We start from the raw sequence: 24019 nt of genomic DNA on the forward strand, positions 1-24019 counted from the left end.
AAGGGCTTTCCTATGAATGATTTCAAACTTAGTTCGATAGTCTTCGTTGGGCCCTATCACAAATATAGGCCTCTTAACATTCTGGCCCAGCCCGGTTCCATCAGCATATGCTGCCAGTAAATATATTTATAACTAAAAATATAAAGGAGAATCCAAAACTCAAGCATTGATTGGTTAAAGGAAGCTGACATGGCATCTCCAGATTACTCCATTACTATCTTATCCTTGCCCCAAAATCCATTCTCCTTAATATCCTTTATTATAGAAAGAAGTCCACTGTCCACAAACCTCCAAACCCACTCTCCAGCTCAAACTATAAAAATCAAACACCCCACCCCACCCCTAACATCACCTTCATAATAGTTGTAACAAGAGTTGAGTGAAAAACCATTGAATAGTAGGTCCAAAAATGGCTCTCCAAGCAGCATCTCTGCTTCCTTCTGTACTTTCTATCCACAAAGAGGTAAAGCTGCAAACTTTCCAGCTTTTTAATCACTTTGTTAATTACTCACCTGGAAATTGAACATGATTTTCTGAGGCTCAATTGTAGCAGGGTAAATCAAGTATCACTCTCAAGGACAGTAGCCTCTTTGGTGTTGCATTGTCTTACAATCTAAAATCAAAATTCAGTCCTCCTGCTGCATGGAACAAGGTACCATTCATTATACAGAGTCTGCAAGTTTAGTTTTTTTATATTTAGTGTGCTAGTTCTTGCATAATTCTCTACTAAGATGAACATGTATATTATAGCCCAAGAAGCACAATTCGAGAATTTAAACTCTATGGGTTCAAAATAATCATATTTTTAAAGTTATGGTTTCATATCTATTATATTTTGCAATTTTAGTAAATTTTTACACTTAAATTTATACATCATGTCGAAAGTACTGGGTTCAGACGAACTCAATACTTTCAAGCTGCATCCGCCGTTGTGCACAAGGTACTCCGCGTTCATGCAGGATCATAGGAAGGGTCTCACCCCAGAGATGTGACGTAGATAGTCTACCCTAATGCAAGCATTAGTGGTTGCTTTCACAGATCAAACCCGTGACCTATAGGTTACACAGAGACAACTTTACCATTGCTCCAAAGCTTCCCTTCTCATGGAAAGCCATTTTAGGATATCAAAATACTTGGCAGACTAAGAAGAAAGATTGCCTCTTGAGGCCATCACAATATATTTCAAATGGTTTAAGAGGCAATCATTCTTCTTAGTCTGCCAAGTATTTAAGAGTTCCAAATGGTTTTTGGGTCTATCTAGAACATATAATTGATGTCTATTTACGGTTTTGGTTATCTTACATTTCTCACTTGATATGTACTGCTTAAAAGCATTATAAAGAATGAGATAAACTAATATCATTGCATATCATGTAATAGGAATTGACAAAGAAAATAGCAGTTGTACCTCCTATTAGAGCACAAACAGCTGCTACCACACCAGCAGTCAACCAGTCTACCTCAGAACAGAAGAAAACCCTCAGGAAAGGCAATGTGATAATTACAGGAGCCTCCTCTGGTCTAGGACTAGCTACAGCAAAGGCTATAGGTGAAACAGGAGATTGGCACGTTATAATGGCCTGCAGGGACTTCCTCAAGGCTGAGAAAGCAGCAAAATCAGTGGGCATTCCAAAGGATAACTACACTGTCATGCATCTGGACCTCGCTTCCCTTGAAAGTGTCCGCCAATTTGTAGATACTTTCCGACGTTCAGGGAGGCCACTTGATGCGCTAGTCTGCAATGCTGCAGTGTATTTTCCTACTGCTAAAGAGCCAACTTTTACTGCTGATGGGTTTGAGCTTAGTGTAGGTACCAACCATCTCGGACATTTCCTGCTTTCAAGGTTGCTGCTAGATGACCTCAAGAAATCCGATTACCCACAAAAGCGTCTTATAATTGTTGGCTCCATTACAGGTACTGGTCTCAAACTCATAGCTTATGCTCTGATGTCCACCATACTCGACTTCATTGAGCAAGTTAATTTCGGGTCACTATCAGTAAGCTAGGAACAAATTATCAATGCTGCAAAGCTAGAATTCCACAAATTAGCATTTCCAGATATTCTTTTTTACAAGTAATTAAGCATTAACATATGTAGATATACAAGACAGAGAATCGAGAAACTACACATATTTCATGATACAACAAGTAAAATGCTGGACAGCATATGATGAAAGTTTGATGGATTTCATAAATGCCCTACAGGAATAGGATAGGGACAAACACTGTTTTGCTCTTTAGGCTACATACTTTTGTAGCACTTTCTTGGTGCTATTTTAATACAAATATTACCTTCTAAAAGAATTGCTGGGCAGCATGTGCAACTCCTTATGAATTGCCATATTAAAGGAAACCCAAGATGATTGAAATCTAAGACTATAATTTTTCTGAATCAGGAAACACAAACACTTTGGCTGGAAACGTGCCACCAAAGGCTAATCTCGGAGATCTGCGAGGACTTGCAGGAGGGTTGAATAGTTTAAACTGCTCACCCATGATTGATGGAGGAGAATTTGATGGCGCCAAAGCCTACAAAGACAGCAAAGTCTGTAACATGCTTACCATGCAAGAGTTTCATAGGCGTTTCCACGAGGAGACTGGCATTGCCTTTGCTTCCCTTTATCCCGGCTGCATTGCTGAAACTGGTTTGTTTAGGAATCACATTCCCTTGTTCAGGGCTCTCTTCCCATCATTTCAGAAGTACATAACCAAAGGTTATGTATCTGAAGCAGAAGCAGGAAAAAGACTTGCACAGGTTAGTCAAAATTAGCAAACTTGGACACCTTTATCCCTTGCATTTTCACAGACTGAATCATAAACTAGCGCATGAAAAATATCACTGAATCATCCGTGCTAAATTCAGGTCGTACGTGATCCAAGCCTTTCAAAGTCTGGTGTCTACTGGAGTTGGAACAACACCTCCTCCTCGTTTGAGAACCAGCTCTCAAAAGAAGCCAGTGATGCAGAAAAGGCACGGAAGCTATGGGAGGTCAGTGAGAAGCTTGTTGGACTGGCTTAAATGGACTGGCACGGGGGTGGCTTTCTGTTCCCAGTTCCCATCCAAGTCAGGAGAAGATGTATATATGAGATCACTAGAGTTCTTTTCTCAAGTACTTTTTGGTATTTGTTGTTGGTTAATTTCACCAATACAGAGCTTTCAGGTAGGTATTCTTGGTAATGATATGAACAACTCAACTTAAGATTTGTAAGCATAACATTTTCAAGTGGTGGTCCAGCAAGTCTAAAACTGGAGATACCTGCACATAATTGATCAAACAAAGAGTCTATGATCCATCACGTATTTGCCAAATTAAGATAAGAAGACTGGTATTTCGAAATATCCATAAAAAGCTAGATGCACTACTTGTTACTCTTCAGAACCTGAGCTGATGCCCAATTGAATGAAAACCTCAAGATACTAGATATCTCCTAATACAACAACATAATGCTTTCGGTCTTGCTTGAAGAATAGATGCAATCACTCAACAAGCAAGCCACGCGACCACATCCTTTATTCTCTTCCCAAAACAACCTTCAATTTTGTTATAACCAAATTATATACTTCCGGGATCAAGACAGAAATTTTCACTGTATAGTAAACATATAAAACAAATTGGAAGGGAACAAATCAACAAAGTATACCTTTCTTTCCTTTTTCTTTCTTTTTTCTTATTATATTGAATAGAAAAGAAGAGGGAGAGTTGTAAAAACAAAATATTACAAAATGGGAAGAGTTGGAAGAAGGACAAATCTAGTGTCTGTTTCTGTGACTTGGTGCTCATGAAGATATATCAATTCAGAATCTCCTTGAATAAATTACCGTAGCTCTAAGGAGATCAAACAAATCTCAATGCTTGTAAGTAAGCAAACCAAAAACTAGTATAAAATGAAAAAGAAAAAAAAACACTAAATTATTTATACAAGGAAGGATAGATATCTGCAGAACTGGAAAGTAGCGGTCTACTGCTAATCAGAGAAAACTAAAACAATTCCTAAAGATTGGTTCCACATGTTCTCCAATGAACATACACCCCCTATCTTCTTTTCTCCCCTGCCCTCATCCTTCTACAAACCAGAATCAAGAAACTCACATAACAACTATATAATCATCATACTTCAGAATTCTTTTGCACGTAAACAAGAATCTGAAACAACAAAGAAAAAATGGGACTTAATGGAAACATCAACAAACATAAATTTTATGAGATAATAGAATAGAACTTGGCCAAAGCCGAGGGTCTCTTGGAAACAGCCTCTCTACCTACACAAGATAAGGGTAAGGTCTGCGTACATACTACACAACCCAGACCCCACATGTGGGAATATACCGGATATGTTGTTGTTGTTGTTGTTGTTGTTGTTGTAAAAGGAACAGAACTAGATTCCTCATTTTATTTCCAACCCACCAGATTTTTATGTAATGGGCACTAGAATTGATTCCTTTAAAAATTTCTCGCATTTGCAAGGTTTGCAGAGTAACCTTGGACCCACTGATAACCCGGGCTAGCGTATTTGATGCATCCATTCAGTTGAATGGTTAACAGTGGATTGTCAACAACACTGTTGTCCTTTGCTGCCACTCATTCAACATCTTTGGCTTATGATTTTGTCTACTGAACAACAAGCTGCACTCAGAATATCATTACAAAAATGGTCATTGAGGGAAAATGGAAAAATGAACAGCCTGCAGAAACTATGGAAGCAAATCCTATCTGAAGATATTTAGAGGCATAACCATTAAAAAAACAAACATGTATCATCAGATCGAGACATTAAAGCTGAATCAGAAGATATAAGTGTCTATCCTTGCATCAGGAATAAGATTGTGCAGCACAGAAAGTTTTGAATTTGTCCTGTGTCTAATACAGAGAGTTCCATGTTTTAGGTCACTAAGGCCTCCATATAAATATGTTTCATTTCTACTTTTGACAAGGATAGTGGAATGAAATTTTTTTTCTGTATGACATGAAAGGAATTCTGACTTCACAGAGGTGTTCAACCGATGTGCTTCGGCTGCAGCAGATATGGGGTTTTTTCAATGGTATCGTTCGTTTATCTAAGCTCAAGATGGATATTTAACTGCAAAAATAAGAACAGAGATTTACGGAAAAATGACCAAAGAGGAAGGACCTGACATAGCTCATGCTCATTCTAGATGTTATGAGCAAAAATCAGATGAACAAGCATGTCGTTAGAACCTTATAATACCTCATCATCATTTGTCTAGGACATGATATGGATTTTAGAAAAAATATGCAAGCAGCAAGAAGATTGAAAATAGGATTGAAAAACTGTCTCTAAAATTTTATTAATCATAGGGCTTTAAATAGCCAAATAAATAAAGTAGGAGACTCCTCCTACAACTAAATTACTAAACTCTTACTATAATTAAAATTCTGAATCTTCTAGCAGACTCCTCCTAAAACTAAACAACTAATTATTCTAGAAAACAGTAGCAGTAACAGATGCAAAATCCAACACTCCTCCTTGCTTCTGTTGCTGCAGTCTAAAGAAGATCATCCTCAATTCTTTCTTCTGCTATTAGTGCTTGTGCATGAGCATCTTTGAACTTGCACACTTTTGTAACATGACCTTTTTGTTTGCAATTTCCACATAATGCATCAGGGCTCCACCAACAAAATTTTTCTAAGTGTGTTTTCTTTTTGCAATATTTGCAATAAGAATAAACGACTTTTTCTTTTTGGTGTTTCGCATAAAAATACTCTCAGTAATTTTGTCTTGTCTGAAGGCCCTTCTTTGCTCTTATACTTGAAGAATACTTATTAATTCTGCAACAGAGATGGTAGAGAGATCTTTAGACTCTTCCAGAGAGGAAATTTTGGATTCAAATCTCTCGGGAATTGTCACAAGAATTTTTTCAACTATCCTGTCATCTTTGAAATCCTCGCCAAGTAACTTGGTTTTATTGACAATTAAAGAAATTCGGTCAGGATACTTAGCGATGATCTCATCATCTTGCATTCTAAGAGATTCAAAATCTCTTTTCAAATTTAAAAGCTGATTTTATCTGCCTCGTTCACTTCCTTGATACTCATGTTTGAGTGTTTCCCAAGCTTCTTTTGCTGTCTCACATGCAATGATTTTAGAGAAGATTGAATCTGCAACTGAATTTTAAATTATAGTTTTGGCTTTGTATTTTTTGGTTTTCTCATTTGAATGAGCTTTGATTTGGGCAAGGGTAGGATTTGCAGGAAGTGGTTGTATAAGTTTGTCTTCCATTACAACTTCCCATAGATCATAAGCTTCAAGATAAGATTTCATCTTCACTGACCAAATCTGATATTTTTCACCAGTGAAAGTTTGTGGGGTATTCAAAGAGAGACCGCTGCTTTCCATTGTTAAAAATTTGGTTAAAAATCGGTATGGGTAAAAATGCGTATGGTTTAAAAGTGGTTGAAATTGGTTGTTTTTCAGCGAATTCAGAGATCCGTCAAGATCAATGGAGGCTCTAATACCACTGTTATGGATTTTAGAAAAAATATGCAAGCAGCAAGAAGATTGAAAATAGGATTGAAAAAACTGTCTCTAAAATTTTATTAATCATAGGGCTTTAAATAGCCAAATAAATAAAGTAGTAGACTCCTCCTACAACTAAATTACTAAACTCTTACTATAATTAAAACTCTGAATCTTCTAGCAGACTCCTCCTAAAATTAAACAACTAATTATTCTAGAAAACAGTAGCAGTAACAGATGCAAAATCCAACACTAAGGTTTAACTACAACTGTTGACTATCACTAAGAAGAGAAGTTCGAACAATTTCGAATTATAAATATTAAAATTCTTATATCTAACTAATTAACTAACAAATTAAAGTGGTAAATTAACAACTAGGGATACTGTCACGACCCGATATTCCCACATTCAGACCATGATAGCGCCTAACATTTCACTTGCTAGGCAAGCCAACGTTAGAATAATATTATCTATTTTTTTAAAAAAAAATTAAATTTATTAATAACGAAGAAACAAATGCGAAAGTAAAGTCTGAAATATAGTGAATAATCCATAAAAATAATGGTGTCTAAATACCATCCCAGAATTGGTGTCACAAGTGCACGAGCTTCTAGAATAATACAAATAAAGCTGTCTAAAAACAAACACACAGCAAAAGTAAAGTAGACGGGGACTTCAGAACTGCGGATGCCGTGCAGTTATACCTCAAGTCTCCTCTGGTAGCTGAAATCAAAGCAAGTCTATGGTACGCCGCTGGGACCAACTCTGAAATCTGCACAAGAAGTGCAGAGTGTAGTATCAGTACAACCCACCCCATGTACTGGTAAGTGCCAAGCCTAACCTCGACGAAGCAGTAACGAGGCTAAGGCAGGTCAATTACATTAACCTGTACGTAATAATAGTAATAACCACAATAATAGAATTAAAACAGGTAATTCATTTCTAATAGTTGAAGCCAACTCAGCAGTCATAACCAATTATTATTTCAATCAATTTCCGTTGTAATGTGCAACCCACTCCCACAACATATTCATTTTCAATCCTCCCATATATATATTTTAATCTAGTATATATAGACTTTTAAATAAGTCTGTTGCGACGAGCAACCCGATCCCCAAATATGAACTTTTAAGAAAGTCTGTTGCGGTGTGCAACCCGATCCCCCCAATATGGACTTTTAATAAGTTTGTTACGGCGTGCAACCCGATCCCCCAATATTGACTTTTTAATAAAGTTCGTGGCGGCGTGCAACCCGATCCTTCAATATATCCATTTACCAATTCTTATAGAAGAAATTGCCCCAATAAATGCAATAATTAATATAAAATTTTTAAGATAACACGCATACAATAATTATGATTTAATTATGAAAAAAATAATGACAAATAGCAATTTATTATGAAAATCGGGGAGAAAATAGGCAGTTTACTATTTAATATGCTAAATGTCAAGTAGTAATTAATGCACATAAATCAAATCAGCACGTAGCAATTATTGCATGAATTCAAGAATTAATATTTGACAAAGAATAGGAGAGAAATAATTATCATAACAATTAATTTGTATATTAAAACAAATTTAGGATTTTCAAATAATTATGCAAACAATTAATTTGACGACGTATAGACACTCGTCACCTCGCCTATACGTCGTTCACATGCATTTCACATAACAAATAATTTAAGGGTTTTATTCCCTCAAGTCAAGGTTAACGACGACACTTACCTCGCTTTGCAATTTCAATCAATTATTCGACCACAGCTTGTCCTTTTGAATTTATCCCCAAAAGCGTCAAATCTATTCACAAACAATTCGATATACTCAATACGGATCATAGAAACTAATTCCATATGAATTTACTAATTTTTCGGATAAAATTCGAAATTCACTTTAAAAATTGACAGTGGGGCCCACGTCTCAAATCTCGGAAAAACTTACGAAATCCGAACACCCATTCCGAGACGAGTCCAACCATACAAAAATTATCAAATTCCGATGTCAAATGGACCTTCAAATCATAAATTTTCGTTTTTGGAATATTTTATAAAAATCTGATTTTTCTATTGACGGATTCATGATATAAATGAGTATGGAATCATAAAATATAATCAATATAGGATAAGGAACACTTACCCCAATGTTTTTCCGTGAACATCGCCCAAGAATCGCCTTACCCGAGCTCAAAAATAGAAAATGGGACGAATCCCATTTTCCAGAACTTAAGTTGTGTTTCTCGGATTTTTACTCATCGCGATCGCGGAAATTCGTTCGCGATCACGTAGAACAACTTTTGCTCAGGTTCGTTTAACTCTACGCGATCGCGTAAATGGTCATGCGATCGCATAGAACATTTTCTCAACCTTACGCCATCGCGTACAGGCTTATGCGATCGCGTAGCACAATTTCAGTGCTTCAGCTTCTGCCTCATTCCTTCTACGCGATCACCGCTTGGTCCTCGCGTTCGCAGTGCCTTAGCTTTTTCAACCGTGCGATCACGTGCAATACTATGCGATCGCATAGTACAAATTTTCATTTGTGCTCAACAAGCCTTCGCGATCGCGGATGAAGCCATGCGATCGCGATTAAGGAAACCAAAACTGGAAATACCATATTTTTCCAAAGTTTCAAAACACCTGTAGCCTATCCGAAACTCCCCCGAGCCCTCGGGGATCCAAATCAAACATGCACATAAGTCCTAAAACATTATACGAACTTGCTCGCGTGATCAAATTGCCAAAATAACACCTAGAACTACGAATTGAACACCAAATCGAATAAAATTTTCAAGAAAACTTTAAAACTTATATTTTCACAACCGGACGTCCGAATCACGTCAAATCAACTCCGTTTCTCACTAATTTTGACAGACAAGTCATAAATATGATAGTGGACCTATACCGAGCTCCGAAACCAAAATACGGACCCGGTGTCAATAAATCCAACATCAGTAAATTCTTAAAAATCATTAAGCTTTCAAACTTTTAATTTTTCATCAAAATTCCATATCTCGGGCTAAGGAGCTTGAAATTTGATTCCGGGCATATGCCCAAGTCCCAAATCATGATACGGACCTATCGGAATTGTCAAAACACTAATCCGAGTCTATTTGCTTAAAATGTTGACCAAAGTCAACTTAGTTGAGTTTTAAAGCTCTATTTCACATTTTAATTCATTTTTTCACACAAAAACTTTCCGAAAAATTATACGAACTGCGCATGCAAGTCGAGTAATGATAAATAGTGATTTTCGTGGTCTTAGAACACATAATTACTTTTTAAATTTAAAGATGTCACTTTGGGTCATCACATTCTCCACCTCTAAAACAAACGTTCGTCTTCGAACAGAGTTAGAAAAAGTACCCGAGCTGGAGAAAAGGTGTGGATATTTACTCCACATGTCTGACTCGGACTCCTAGATATATGCCTCTACCGGCTGACCTCTCCATTGCACCCGAAATGAAGGATAACTCTTAGACCTCAACTGCCCGGGCTAGAATAGCCACCGGCTCCTCCTCGTAAGTCAAATCTTTGTCCAATTGGACTGAGCTGAAATTTAACACATGGGACGGATCACCATGATATTTTCGGAGCATAGACACATGGAACACCGGATGAACCGCTGATAAACTAGGTGGTAATGCAAGCCTGTAGGCTACTTCACCCACCCTTTCAAGAATTTCAAAGGGTCCGATATACCTAGGGCTCAACTTGCCCTTCTTTCCGAACCTCATTACACCTTTCATAGGTGAAATCCGGAGCAATATTCTTTCTCCAACCATGAATGCAATACCAAGAACTTTACGGTCGGCATAACTCTTTTGCCTAGATTGAGCTGTGCGAAGTCGATCCTGAATAATCTTCACCTTAACCAAGGCACCCTGTACCAAATCGGTACCCAACAACCGAGTCTCTCTCGATTCAAACTAGCCAATTGGAGAACGGCATCGCCTTCCGTATAATGCCTTATATGGATCCATCTGAATGCTCGACTGGTAGCTATTATTATAAGCAAACTCCGCAAGTGGCAAGAACTGATCCCAAGAACCTCCAAAGTCTATAACACAAGCGCGAAGCATATCTTCCAATATCTGAATGGTACGCTCTGACTGTCCGTCTGTCTGTGGATGAAATGCTGTACTCAACTTAACCCGCGTGCCTAACTCACGTTGTACAGCCCTCCAGAAGTGTGAGGTAAACTGTGTACCTCGATCTGAAATAATAGACACGGGCACACCGTGAAGGCAGATAATCTCACGAATGTAAATTTCAGTTAACTTTTCTAAAGAATAGGCAACTACCACTGAAATGAAATGTGCTGACTTGGTCAACCTGTCCACAATGACCCAAACCACGTCAAATTTTCTCTGAGTCCGTGGGAGTCCAACAACAAAATCCATAGTGATACGCTCCCATTTCCACTCAGGAATTTCTAACTTCTGAAGCAAACCACTAGGTCTCTGATGCTCATACTTAACTTGCTGACAATTCAGACACTGAGCTACATATGCAACTATGTCCTTTTTCATTCTCCTCCACCAATAATGTTGCCGCAAATCTTGATACATTTTGGCGGTACCTGGATGAATAGAATACCTGGAACTGTGTGCCTCTTTAAGAATTAATTCACAAAGCCCGTCAACATTAGGCACACAAATACAACCCTGTATTCGCAGAACTCCATCTTTCCCTACAGCAACCTGTTTGGCATCACCGTGCCGCACCATATCCTTAAGGACAAGTAAATGAGGATCATCATACTGCCGCTCTCTGATGCGCTCATATAAAGAAGACCGAGCAACTGTGTAAGCTAGAACCCGACTGGGTTCTGAAACATCTAACCTCACAAATTGATTAGCCATGGTCTGAACATCTGCAGCTAACGGCCTCTCACCAACCGGAATATATGCAAGACTGCCTATACTCACAGCCTTTCTACTCAAAGCATCGGCCACCACATTGGCCTTTCCGGGGTGATACAAAATGGTGATATCATAGTCTTTGAACAATTCCAACCATCTTCTCTGCCTCAAATTAAGATCTTTTTATTTGAACTGATACTGAAGGATACGATGATCAGTAAATACCTCACACGAGACACCGTATAGATAATGCCTCCAAATCTTCAGCGCATGAACAATGGCTACCAATTCTAAGTCATGAACAAGATAATTCTTCTCGTGAAGTTTCAACTGTCGTGACGCATATGCAATCACCCTGCCATCTTGCATTAATACTGCACCAAGTCCAATGTGAGATGCTTCACAATATACCGTATACGATCCTGAACCTGTGGGTAATACCAACACTAGCGTCGTAGTCAAAGCGGTCTTGAGCTTCTAAAAGCTCAACTCACACTCGTCTGACCAACTGAATGGGATACCTTTCTGGGTCAGTCTGGTCAATAGGCTTGCTATAGATGAAAACCCTTCCATGAACCGACAATAGTAACCTGCTAAACCCAGGAAACTCCGGATCTCTGTAACTGAAGTAGGTCTAGGCCAAATCTGAACAGCCTCTATCTTCTTAGGATCCACCTTTATGCCTTCTGCCGATACAACATGCCCCAAAAAGGTAATTGAGTCTAACCAAAACTCACATTTTGAAAATTTGGTATATAACTGATTATTCTTCAAAGTATGAAGCACACCCCAAATATTCTTGACACGACCCAAAATCCATAAAGGTCGTGATGGCACCGGACTCCACTGTCAGGCAAGCCAACAATAAATACTTAATTGGGTTCTCATTTAGTTACTTTTGAAATTATGTTTTTCTTTCAATTTAAATCGTAAAATATGAAGTTTACAAAACAAAATAATAATATCTTTAAAATTTCCAATACAGCACAACCCATAATCCTCCCAAAACCCGGTGTCACAAGTGCATGAGCATTAACTAAGAATGTAGAATAAAATACAATAGCTGTCCGGAATACAAATTGGACAGGAAAAATGTAAGTACTCCGAGGGAGACTCTGTTGGCTGCAGATCGCCGTATAGAATACAGCTCACCTAAGTCCACGCCATAATCGCGCCTCTGCGCCTACAAGGCCGCTAAATTATGTGTACCTGCACAAAATAATGTGTAGCAAGTGTAGCATGAGTACGTAAATCAACGCGTATCCAGTAAGTATCCCGCCTAACCTCGAAGAAATAGTGAAGGGGGGTCGACTCAGACACTTACTATGGGCTATAATTAATATACCAATGATATGATTAAGCATGGATCACGTAGAACGGCTGTAAGCCCGATATCATGAAGTAAGTAAACAATTCTTTTGTTAAAAAGAAGTTTTTCCCAAACTCATTTCCATCATTTTAATAGTTAATATCTCAGGGCAATGAGGCAATATCAATTATTATAATTTTCGAAGTAATTAATACAATCATACGCAAGTCATACCGAGGTCGTACGGCCCGATCCAACCATAAAAATAAATTGTGCACTGCCAAGGGTCGAACGGCGCGAACCATAGATGCATCTATAAATTTCCCCGCTCGCGAATCATACATGTGATGCGGTCCCCGCTCGCGAATCATACATGTAACGCGGTCAAATATAAATTTAAGGAAATACCCCGCTCACGAATCATACGTGCGATGCGGCCAAATATAAGTTTAACATTTAAATCATATCTCTTTCTTGATTCTTTTTAAAATAATGGAAATTCAACTTGAAACGTTTTAAGGAAATTACCCCGCTCGCGAAACATACGTGCGATGCGGTTACACATAGATTTCTTAAGCTATTATAGCATTACTCAATCCTTTTAGAAATTCTGAAGTTCAAATGAAACCTTTTAAATCTTAAGTTCTTCAATTTCAACTCCTTTCAAAACATTTAATAAGCAAACTCAATCTCGCTCCCTCTCAAGGAAGACAATAAACATAAATCAATAACAATATCAACAAGGCATGTGAGCCTAAAACTACCCGGACATAGGCATAGCTAGTAGCTACGTACGGACTCTCGTCACCTCGTGCGCACGTAGCCCTCACAAATAGAAGCACACAATAATTTAGTTCACCTATGGGGTTAATTCCCTCTTACAAGGTTAGAAAGGAGACTTACCTTGCTCCGAAATTCCATAACCGGCTCCCATGCCCTTCAAACAACTCAAATCGATGCACAACGCCCCAAAACTAGCCAATGATTATGCAAACCCATTAATACATACATAAATACTCAATATAATCCAAGTTATAATAATTTCTAACCCTGATCGAAAAGTCGATAAAAATCCCCCTCGGGCCCACATGCCCGGATTCCAAAAATTTTCAAAGATAACTTTACCCATAACCTCACAAACCTAGATATATAGTTTATTCTCAATTCCATGCCCAATTTCTTGGTCAAAATTGAAAAATACCAAATTCTAGGTCTTCTACCAAAACCCCACAATTTATACTAATTTCCATGTTTAAATTCTTATACAAACCATGTATTTAACTTATAATAAGTGGGAATCATATACCTTGGCATTGATGACGAAGAATGAGCTCCAAACTCGCTCCAGGACCGGCTCTCATGGAGAAAATGAGGTGAAAATGAGCCAAGCCCTCGTTTTGTATTTTAAAGAACATACTGCCCAGCCCCGACGTTCGCACCTGCGGCCTCTTTGTCGCATCTGCGGTTTCGCAGGTGCGGCCAAAACCTCGCACCTGCGCATTCCCTCTGCCTAGCACGACTCCGCACCTGCGCCCTTCTTCCGCATCTGCGCCTCCGCAGGTGCGGACATACCCTCGCACCTGCACTCCCAGATTCTTCTCTCACTCTCGCACCTGCGACGCACCTCCGCATCTGCGACTTCGTCGGTGCGGACAACCCTTTGCACCTGCGGTCACTGCACAGCTTCGTCCAAACTGCACCTGCGACCACTGGCTCGCACCTGCGGCCCTTATTGCGCAGGTGCGATCACACTAGATATCAGCTGCCTCATCTTTTCTTCCGAGTCCAAACTCGATCTGTTAATCATCCGGAATCCACCCGAGGCCCTCGGGACCTCAACCAATTATACCAACACGTCCCAAAACACATTACGAACTTAGTCGAGCCTTCAAATCACATCAAACAATGTCGGATTCATGAATCGCACCCCATTCCAAGCTTAATGAACTTTAGAATTTCAAACTTCTTCATTCGATACTGAAACCTATCAAATCACGTCTGATTGACCTCAAATTTTGCACACAAGTCACATTTGACATTACAGACCTATTCCAACCTCTGAAATTAGAATCCGACCCCGATATCAAAAAGTCCACTTCCGATCAAACTTCTCAAAAACCTTCAAATTTCTAACTTTCGCCAAATGGTCTCAAAATGACCTACGGACCTCCAAATTCACATCCGGACGCGCTCCCAATACCAGAATCGCCATACAGAGCTATTCCCATACTCGGAATCCCAAACGGATATCGATAACATTAGAATGCACTTCTACCCAAATAGATGAAATTCTTCCAAAATGCTAACTTCCACAATAGGCGCCGAAATGCTCCCGGGTCATCCAAAATCCGATCCGGACATACGCCCAAGTCCAAAATCATCACACGAACATGTTGGAACCTTCTAATCTCGATTCCGAGGTCGTTTACTCAAAAATCACACTTTAGTCGATTTCGCTAACTTAAGTCTTCCAAAATTAGAATTTTCTTTCCAAATCAACTCTGAACTTCTCGAAATTTCAATTCCGACCACGCGTACAAGTCATAATACCTGAAGTGAAGCTGCTCATGGCCTCAAACTGCCGAACGACACGCTAGGGCTCAAAACTATCGGTCGGGTCATTACATTCTCTCCCACTTAAACATACGTTCATCCTCGAACGTGCTAAGGACTACTCCGGGGTTGTCCGAAATCACTATTTAATACCTCGTGCTACCACAACTCAGTTGAACACACTGGCTCGAGTAAATCTGAAGATTTCCCCTTTTTGCTTAGTTAAATTAGCCTTAGAGCCAAATTCCACCATCTGAAATCTTCTGCCAGGCCTGTTTCCAACGTACGATCACCGTATCAATCACCACACAATGTACCAAAACATGACTGCATACCTTTGCTGAATTCATACCATGCACCGCATAATTCACATGACCATAGTAACATCCTCTGATAACAATAGCCGAAATTCCACAAACCTGATGCTCACCATGCACCTCATGACATATATACGTCTTGTTCCAACTCTTGCAATACCGCCACGATGGAAGAGATGTGTAGAAATTCATAACCAACTGCAGAGTCAACAAATCATTGAATCTCTCCCTTTGACTAGAATCATCACCCCATTATGAACCAAATAATGGTATTTGCTCTTTAATATACTGCATACAATCCGATCACACTGATCTCGAAGCTGCTAATGTCGTCTCACCCAGTATAAGCTGCTCAGGCAACCAGCCACCCCAAACATGACCAAAAGTCTCATATGATGCTACAATGTGCCAATAAGCTACAAACTCGAACGTGATACATAAGGAAAACGAATCTCTGGAAGGGACTACTCAACCCACACAACTAATTAGACAATCAAAAATATATTATGAACCTTCCCCGGAAAATGGAAAACAAACACACGAAAATAGATATAGGGGATTGTAATCAACATCCCACTGTTGCGGCCTGCAACCCGATCCAAACAACATACCCGTGGCGGCGTGCCACCCGATCCACACATAAAATCTATAATAAGAGATACTTATCGAGCTAGAATGCTCATTACTACAGAATACCCGAATATCAGCCACAAGCACGCTAAGTGCATAATACCATCCCTGGGGAGAGAGATAGCGCCATACGCTACAAAACTCAAGCACAACTAAGGTGCGATATATGATTTGAATCTCGAGAGCCATCCTGCTCACATAACACCATCGCTATGCGGAACCTCAATACATAAGAAATTTACCAAGCCATTTCACAACTCACACGGAACATTATAGTATTACATGAAATAGCCGACGACGAAACGACACCCAACGTCCGAATACTCCTCCATAAGGAGCGCTATGCTGAAATGAACACATCCAGCCTGATATAGAGCCCATATTCATATTTAAATCCATCCACATACCTCAAGCCGATTCCGATCGCACCGTACTAGGCTAATAACCTTTCAAGGATCCATAATAACCCTTTTTCCCATAACACACAAGAACAACCATCATAATCGGAACAAACTTCCACAGTCCATAACCAAGTGAACCGAGCGCCTTCTAGGCATAAATTCTTGAATCAACGATATTACCACAATCTTCATACTTGGTTTAAATCTTCACTCAATCAAGTGACTACATGCCACTCTTACACAATCTTTTCGTGGGACACGCTCCCACGACCTTCCGCACCAGGTAACAAGTCTACATATCCATACCACTGGTCACACTAATGCTGTAAAGCATATCAAGATTCCGCAATCAGTACGCAAAGCCTCTTACACAGGACATTGATCTCAGGTGACACTGGAGACAATACCAGCTTATTCTAAATATCTAAATTCTCTCTCTCTTTTTTTCCTGCTCATCCGAGCTCGTGACATCCTTGTCAACACCGAACTGCAACCTCAATCCCTAATCTTTCAAATTTCATGCCGCTCACCGCACCTATCTGACCAATACGTGAGGACCCAAGAATTGCATCATAGCTCCTAAACCACTAATAGGATACACACTTCACTTTGTAGAAACCTTTCATTTTACTCGTTTCAGGAGAATAATTGCAACACTTGACTGAATTCTCATAATCGTAGAACACACAAATCCTCAAGTAGTGGTTTAAACCACCATAACCCTTCCGGGATCCGCCTACACATAATAGGCCATAATACTTGAATGCATCCAAATACAATCAATTACGCGGCCGTCAAGCCTCGCACGTCCCGCCACAAATCACATGCATAATATAATCACACTGGAGATTGATCATTGCCACCATCATGCCAATTCAACCATAGCTAACCGATCCGACTTCTCCCAATTTATCCTTAACTTGCCTTAGAAATAATAATAGCTCCATTCATTACATCACGAACCTAAATTCGCACCCATCCTGAGTGGCCTTATTTCACGAGACCACGCTGTCCCAAACCTACGAACCATCGCATACCCTCCTTGTGCGCATATTCGCATATTCAACTAGTACACCCATTCTGAAAATTCCTCTATGAGTCCGAAGTTATTTTCTTTCATTCCTCTAATACTACACCGCAGACCGAAGGTAACATAGAACACTCCAAGCCCCTTTTCATGATTTGCAAAAGCTCGATACTCAACCATACTACTGGCTCGAAATCCTTAGGCACCGCACTCTGAATTTTATTTTTTGAACCCACTAGAATCATTTCTGCGAATCACCCACTCCGAACTGATCCCGAATATAATCAACTCCAAGGCTCTGCTAGCACATGAACACTCTCTCAATAAGCACCCGACTGAATCGCTTTCCTTGTACCTCACATCTACACGAAACATAAACTATGAGTCTTCCCAAAGCCTGAACATTAATCGATAAGGCCAATTATAGCACACATTCCTCAAATTTTTTGCCCAAATCACCAATGATGACCCTCTTCCTTAGTCATAATATCCCACCAATATGCCGATAACCAGAAATCTCACAATTAGCCGACCATGCAATCCAACTGTAAGCGGTGGAACTCTCCCACTTAGCTTGTAGCTACCATTGCATAACTCTAGAACCCGCCAAGATTCTTTCTTCATCGTTGAACTGATCTTGCACAACCAACTCGCCAAATTCCTCGAAATCCTTCCATTTGACCTTTCATGAAAACTCTGAATCACTAACCACATTCATATATTCGACCTCTTGCCGGATAACCAGTAGAATTCTTTCGTGACAGCCCCATCAACACCACGCAACCGCTAACCTGCTCACAGGAGATAATCCACCTGTGGAAATTCCATGCCGATATCATCCAATGCCGCTGCATTAGGTATAATAACTACGAAATCAGTAACCTATCCTGAGCTCGTGCTCATTCACCAGCTGTACAGGTCCGTTCACTCCTCATGGACATCAAGTAAAGGTGCGACAATACATTCCAATCCAAAGGCATTTTGTATCCTTCTTCATATCAAGCAACTCCCTCCTATCACACCCAATCTTCCTTAGTATAGCAGCCAATATTCCAAATTAAGTTCGTAGACTTAGTCACGGTCCACCATGAATCCCAAATCACTCTAAACTTTCTCAAGGCGTGTAGTCTTCCTACCACAGAACCCATATGCTACCCTACCCCAAAGGCGAATCGAAGAAAATCGTAACACTGGTGAACTTAACACATTCAATCAAGGACGACGACACCGCTCCTCGGATGAAGATTCCAGCACACTAGAAAATACCAAGCCTCTTTACTCCATTAACCCAAATCTGGACATTTATAGGCCAATTGCTTTTCCTCCGCCGAAATAAGATACTGAATCTCAGAACCATGCACTAAGTAAACCTCCTTCTAAATCATTCACTGCCAGACACATAGGCAAGCATCCTACTATCATATCAATACTGTGCGACAACAACTCCTGAGCATCATAGAAACTTGTGAATAGAATCAAAGCTCTCAGAAGTACAGTTACTGAGCTGAAACGACAGAATATCCTTCCGCAAGGCGACGACAATAGACCAAACAACTACGCAGGGAAAAACATCCCATACCACATCTGTAGTACTATTACAATTCCTCAATTCCCAATTTATAACCAGAGCTTCACGTCACATAAGATTGAATGGGAAGGAAATGAAGGCATAAGTCTCAAAGGAATCAAATCGCACGATGAGGAATCAAGAAGGGAAGTGCTCCTAACAGCCCTGTGGCCTCTCGAAGATAAGTACGTCTCTGTACCGATCCACAAGACTCTACTAGACTTGCTCATGACTCGTGAGACCTAAGTGAACCTAGTGCTCTGATACCATGCTGACATGACCCAAAATCCATAAAGGTCGTGATGGCGCCAAACTCCATTGTCAGGCAAGCCAACAATGAATACTTAATTGGGTTCTCATTTCGTTACTTTTGAAATCATATTTTTCCTTCAATTTAAATCGTAAAAGATGAAGTTTACAAAAACAAATAATAATATCTTTAAAATTTCCAATACAACACAAGCCATAATCCTCCTAAATCCCGGTGTCATAAGTGCATGAGCATGAACTAGGAATGTAGAATAAAATACAACAGTTGTCCGGAATACAAATTGGACAGGAAAAATATAAGTACTCTGAGGGAGACTCTGTTGGCTGCGGATCGCCGTATAGAATGCAGCTCACCTAAGTCCCCGCCATAATCGCGCCTCTGCGCCCACAAGGCCGCTAAACATATGTGTACCTGCACAAAATAAATGTGTAGCAAGTGTAGCATGAGTACGTAAATCAACGCGTACCCAGTAAGTATCCCGCCTAACCTCGAAGAAGTTGTAACGAGGGGTCGACTCGGACACTTACTATGGGCTATAATTAATATACCAATGATATGATTCAGCATGGGTCACGTAGAATGACTGTAAGCCCGATATCATGAAGTAAGTAAACAATTCTTTTGTTAACAAGAAGTTTTTCCAAAATTCATTTTCATCATTTTAAAAGTTTATATCTTAGGTCAATGAGGCAATATCAATTATTATAATTTCCGAAGCAAATAATACAATCATGCGCAAGTCATGCCGAGGTCGTACGGCCCGATCCAACAATAAAAATAAATTGTGCATTGCCGAGGGTCGAATGACGCAAATCATAGATGCATCTATAAATTTCCCCGCTCGTGAATCATACATGCGATGCGGTCCTCGCTCGTGAATCATACATGCGATGCGGTCAAATATAAATTTAAAGAAATACCCCACTCGCGAATCATACCTGTGACGCGACCAAATATAAGTTTAACATTTAAATCATATCTCTTTCTTGATTCTTTTTAAAATTATGAAAATTCAACTTGAAACTATTTAAGGAAATTACCCCGCTCGCGAAACATACGTGCGACGCGGTTACACATAGATTTCTTAAGCTATTATAGCATTACTCAATCCTTTTCGAAATTCCGAAGTTCAAATAAAACCTTTTAAATCTTAAGTTCTTCAATTTCAACTCCTTTAAAAATATTTAATAAGCAAACTCAATCTCGCTCCCTCTCAAGGCAGACAATAAACATAAATCAATAACAATATCAACAAGGCATGATGTGAGCCTAAAACAACCCGGACATAGGCATAGCTAGTAGCTACCTACGGACTCTCGTCACCTCGTGTATACGTAGCCCCCACAAATAGAAGCACACAATAATTTAGTTCACCAATGGGGTTAATTCCCTCTTACAAGGTTAGAAAGGAGCCTTACCTTGTTCCGAAATTCCATAACAGGCTCCCAAGCCCTTCAGACTTACCCGACGTTCGCACCTGCGGCCTCTTCGTTGCATTTGCAGTCTCGCAGGTGCGGCCAAAACCTCGCACCTATGCATTCCCTCTGCCTAGCACGACTCTGCACATGCGCCCTCCTTCCGCATCTGCGCCTCCGCAGGTGCGGACATACCCTCACCCTCGCGGTTCCAGATTCTTCTCTCACTCTCGTACCTGCGACGCTCCTCCGCATCTGCGACTTCGCAGGTGCGGAAAACCCTTCGCACTTGCGGTCATCACCCAGCTTCGCCCAAATCGCACCTGCAACCACTGACTCATACTTGTGACCTCGCACCTGCGGCCCTTATTGCGCAGGTGTGATCACACCAGATATCAGTTGCTTTATCTTTTCTTCCAAGTCCAAACTCGATCCGTTAACCATCCGGAATCCACCCGAGGCCCTCGGGATCTCAACCAATTATACCAACACGTCCCAAATCACATTATGAACTTAGTTGAGCCTTCAAATCACATCAAACAACGTCGAATTCATGAATCGCACCCTATTCCAAGCTTAATGAACTTTAGAATTTCAAACTTTTTCATTCGATGCCGAAACCTATCAAATCACGTCCGATTGACCTCAAATTTTGCACTCAAGTCACATTTGACATTATAGACCTATTCCAACCTTAGGAATCAGAATCCGACCCCGATATCAAAAAGTCCACTTCCGGTCAAACTTCTCAAAAATCTTCAAATTTCTAACTTACGCCAAATGGCCTCAAAATGACCTATGGACCTCCAAATCCATATCCGAACGCGCTCCCAATACCAGAATCAACATATGGAGCTATTCCCAGACTCGGAATCCCAAACAAACATCGATAACATTGGAATGCACTTCTACCCAAATAGATGAAATACTTCCAAAATGCTAACTTCCACAATAGGCACCGAAACGCTCCCGGGTCATCCAAAATCCGATCCGGACATACGTCCAAGTACAAAATCATCATACGAACATGTTGGAACTTTCAAATCCCAATTCCTAGGCCGTTTACTCAAAAATCACACTTTAGTCAATTTCTCTAACTTAAGGCTTCCAAAATTAGAATTTCCTTTCCAAATCAACTCTGAACTTCTCAAAATTTCAATTCCAACCACGCGTACAAGTTATAATACCTAAAGTGAAGCTGTTCATGGCCTCAAACCACTGAACGACACGCTAGGGCTCAAAACGACCGATCAGGTCATTACAATACTGCTTATGCTCCTCTCGACTACTGGAGTAAATCAAGATATTATCAATGAATACAAACACAAAAGAATCCAAATAGGGCTTGAACACCCGATTCATCAAATCCATAAATGCTGCTGGGGAATTTGTCAATCCAAATGACATCACTAGGAATTTGTAATGCCCATACCGAGTTCGAAAAGCTGTTTTAGGGATATCAGATGTCCTAATCTTCAACTGATGGTAACCAAACCTCAAATCGATCTTCGAAAATACCTTGGCACCTTGAAGCTGATCAAATAAGTCATCAATTCTTGGCAACGGATATTTGTTTTTGATAGTGGCCTTGTTCAACTGTCGATAATCTATACACATCCGCATAAAACCATCTTTCTTCTTTACAAATAGTACTGGTGCACCCCTGGGCGAGACATTGGGTCTAATGAATCCCTGATCAAGCAAGTCTTGAAACTGCTCCTTCAATTCTTTCAACTCCGGTGAGGCCATACGGTATCGTGGGATAGAAATGGGTTGAGTGTCTGGAGCCAAATCAATACAGAAGTCAATATCTCTGTCGGGTGGCATTTCCGGCAAATCTGCAGGAAATATTTCTGGAAATTCACGAACCACTGGTACTGGGTCCATAGAAGGAACATCCGCGCTGGGATCGCGAATATAAGCCAAATAGGCTAGAAAACCTTTCTCGACCATACGCCGAGCTTTCCTATAAGAAATAACCATGCTGGCAAAATGGCCAGAAGTTCCTTTCCACTCTAACCGAGGTAACCCCGGCATGGCTAGGGTCACTGTCTTGGCTTGACAATCCAATATAGCATGATAAGGTGACGGCCAATCCATACCCAAGATGACATCAAAATCTACCATATCAAGACGTAGAAGATCCACACTAGTCTCAAGACTATCAATAGTAACCACACATGAACGATAGACATGATCTACTACAACAGAGTCTCCCACCGGTGTAGATAAACACACAGAAGCACTCAGAGAATCATAAGGCACAACCAAATATGAAGCAAAATAGGAGGACATATAGGAATAAGTAGATCCTGGATCAAATAAAACTGAAGCATCTCTATGGCAAACTGGAATAATACATGTGATCACAACATTAGATGACTCGGCCTCAGGCCTAGCTGGAAAAATATAAAATTGGGGTTGAGCCCCATCACTCTGAACTGCGTCCTTGGGACGGCCTCTAGCTGGCTGGCCTCCACCCCTAACGGTCTGACCTCCACCTCTAATGGCCTGACCTCTACCTCTAGCTTCCTGACCCCTACCTCTAGCTGCCTGAGCAGGCGGTGAAGCAACCGGTGCCGGTATGATGTCACGAGAATCCTGCCGAGATCTGTTACTCGCCAACCTAGGGCAATACCTCCTGATGTGATCAATGTTCCCATACTCATAACACCCATCCTGATGCCGTGGCTGTTGAAGCTGAAGCTGACCCGAATAGGCTGGATAACCGCTGTAGTGACTCTGGAGTGGTGGTGCACTGATAGGAGTTGAATGTGCACCAAGTGCTGGCTACCCAGAGTAAGGCATAATAGGACCGTGACTCCCTGAAGCACCGGGAGATGCATGAAGTGCTGAATGAAATGGTTTGGGACGATGACCCCTACCAAAATTACCCATGCCTCCAGGCGAGGCACCACTAAAACCACCGAACTGACGAGGCCTATTATCAGACCTCTGCCCTCTCTCTTGTGCAAGAACCATCTCGATCCTCCTCGCGACATTAGCAACTGCCTGAAAAGAAATCTCGCTTCCGGTCTCCTTGGCCATCTGAAGCCTGATAGGGTGAGTGAGTCCCTCAATAAACCTCCTCACTCTCTCTCCCTCAGTAGGTAGTAAAAGGAGAGCATGACGGGCCAAATCCACAAAACGGGACTCATACTGAGTAACAGTCATACTGCCCTGCTGTAGATG

The 24019-nt window shown here is 40.5% G+C and overlaps 1 protein-coding gene and 1 long non-coding RNA gene across 3 annotated transcripts; one reads left to right on the plus strand and one right to left on the minus strand.

The window, feature by feature from the left end:
- Positions 1-327: 327 nt before the first annotated feature.
- LOC104117271 (protochlorophyllide reductase, chloroplastic-like) lies at positions 328-3225 on the plus strand. Of its 2 annotated transcripts, none has more exons than XM_009628304.4 (5): positions 328-463; positions 554-652; positions 1381-1915; positions 2398-2756; positions 2865-3225. In XM_009628304.4, the coding sequence occupies exons 1-5, from the start codon at positions 410-412 to the stop codon at positions 3018-3020; spliced, it is 1203 nt and encodes a 400-aa protein (XP_009626599.1). In that variant the 5' UTR covers positions 328-409; the 3' UTR covers positions 3021-3225. The 2 variants fall into 2 exon arrangements, with proteins under 2 accessions (XP_009626599.1, XP_009626598.1); XM_009628303.4 differs by having other exon boundaries at positions 329-463; positions 551-652.
- On the minus strand, positions 3055-5673 carry LOC117281725 (uncharacterized). The gene is made up of 2 exons (XR_004512351.2): positions 5132-5673; positions 3055-4626 (listed from the first exon to the last, which is right to left on the minus strand). It is a non-coding gene; the product is annotated as an uncharacterized lncRNA (long non-coding RNA).
- Positions 5674-24019: the final 18346 nt, after the last annotated feature.

This window comes from Nicotiana tomentosiformis, chromosome 7 (genome assembly GCF_000390325.3).
Source record: "Nicotiana tomentosiformis chromosome 7, ASM39032v3, whole genome shotgun sequence".
Lineage (NCBI taxonomy): Eukaryota > Viridiplantae > Streptophyta > Magnoliopsida > Solanales > Solanaceae > Nicotiana > Nicotiana tomentosiformis.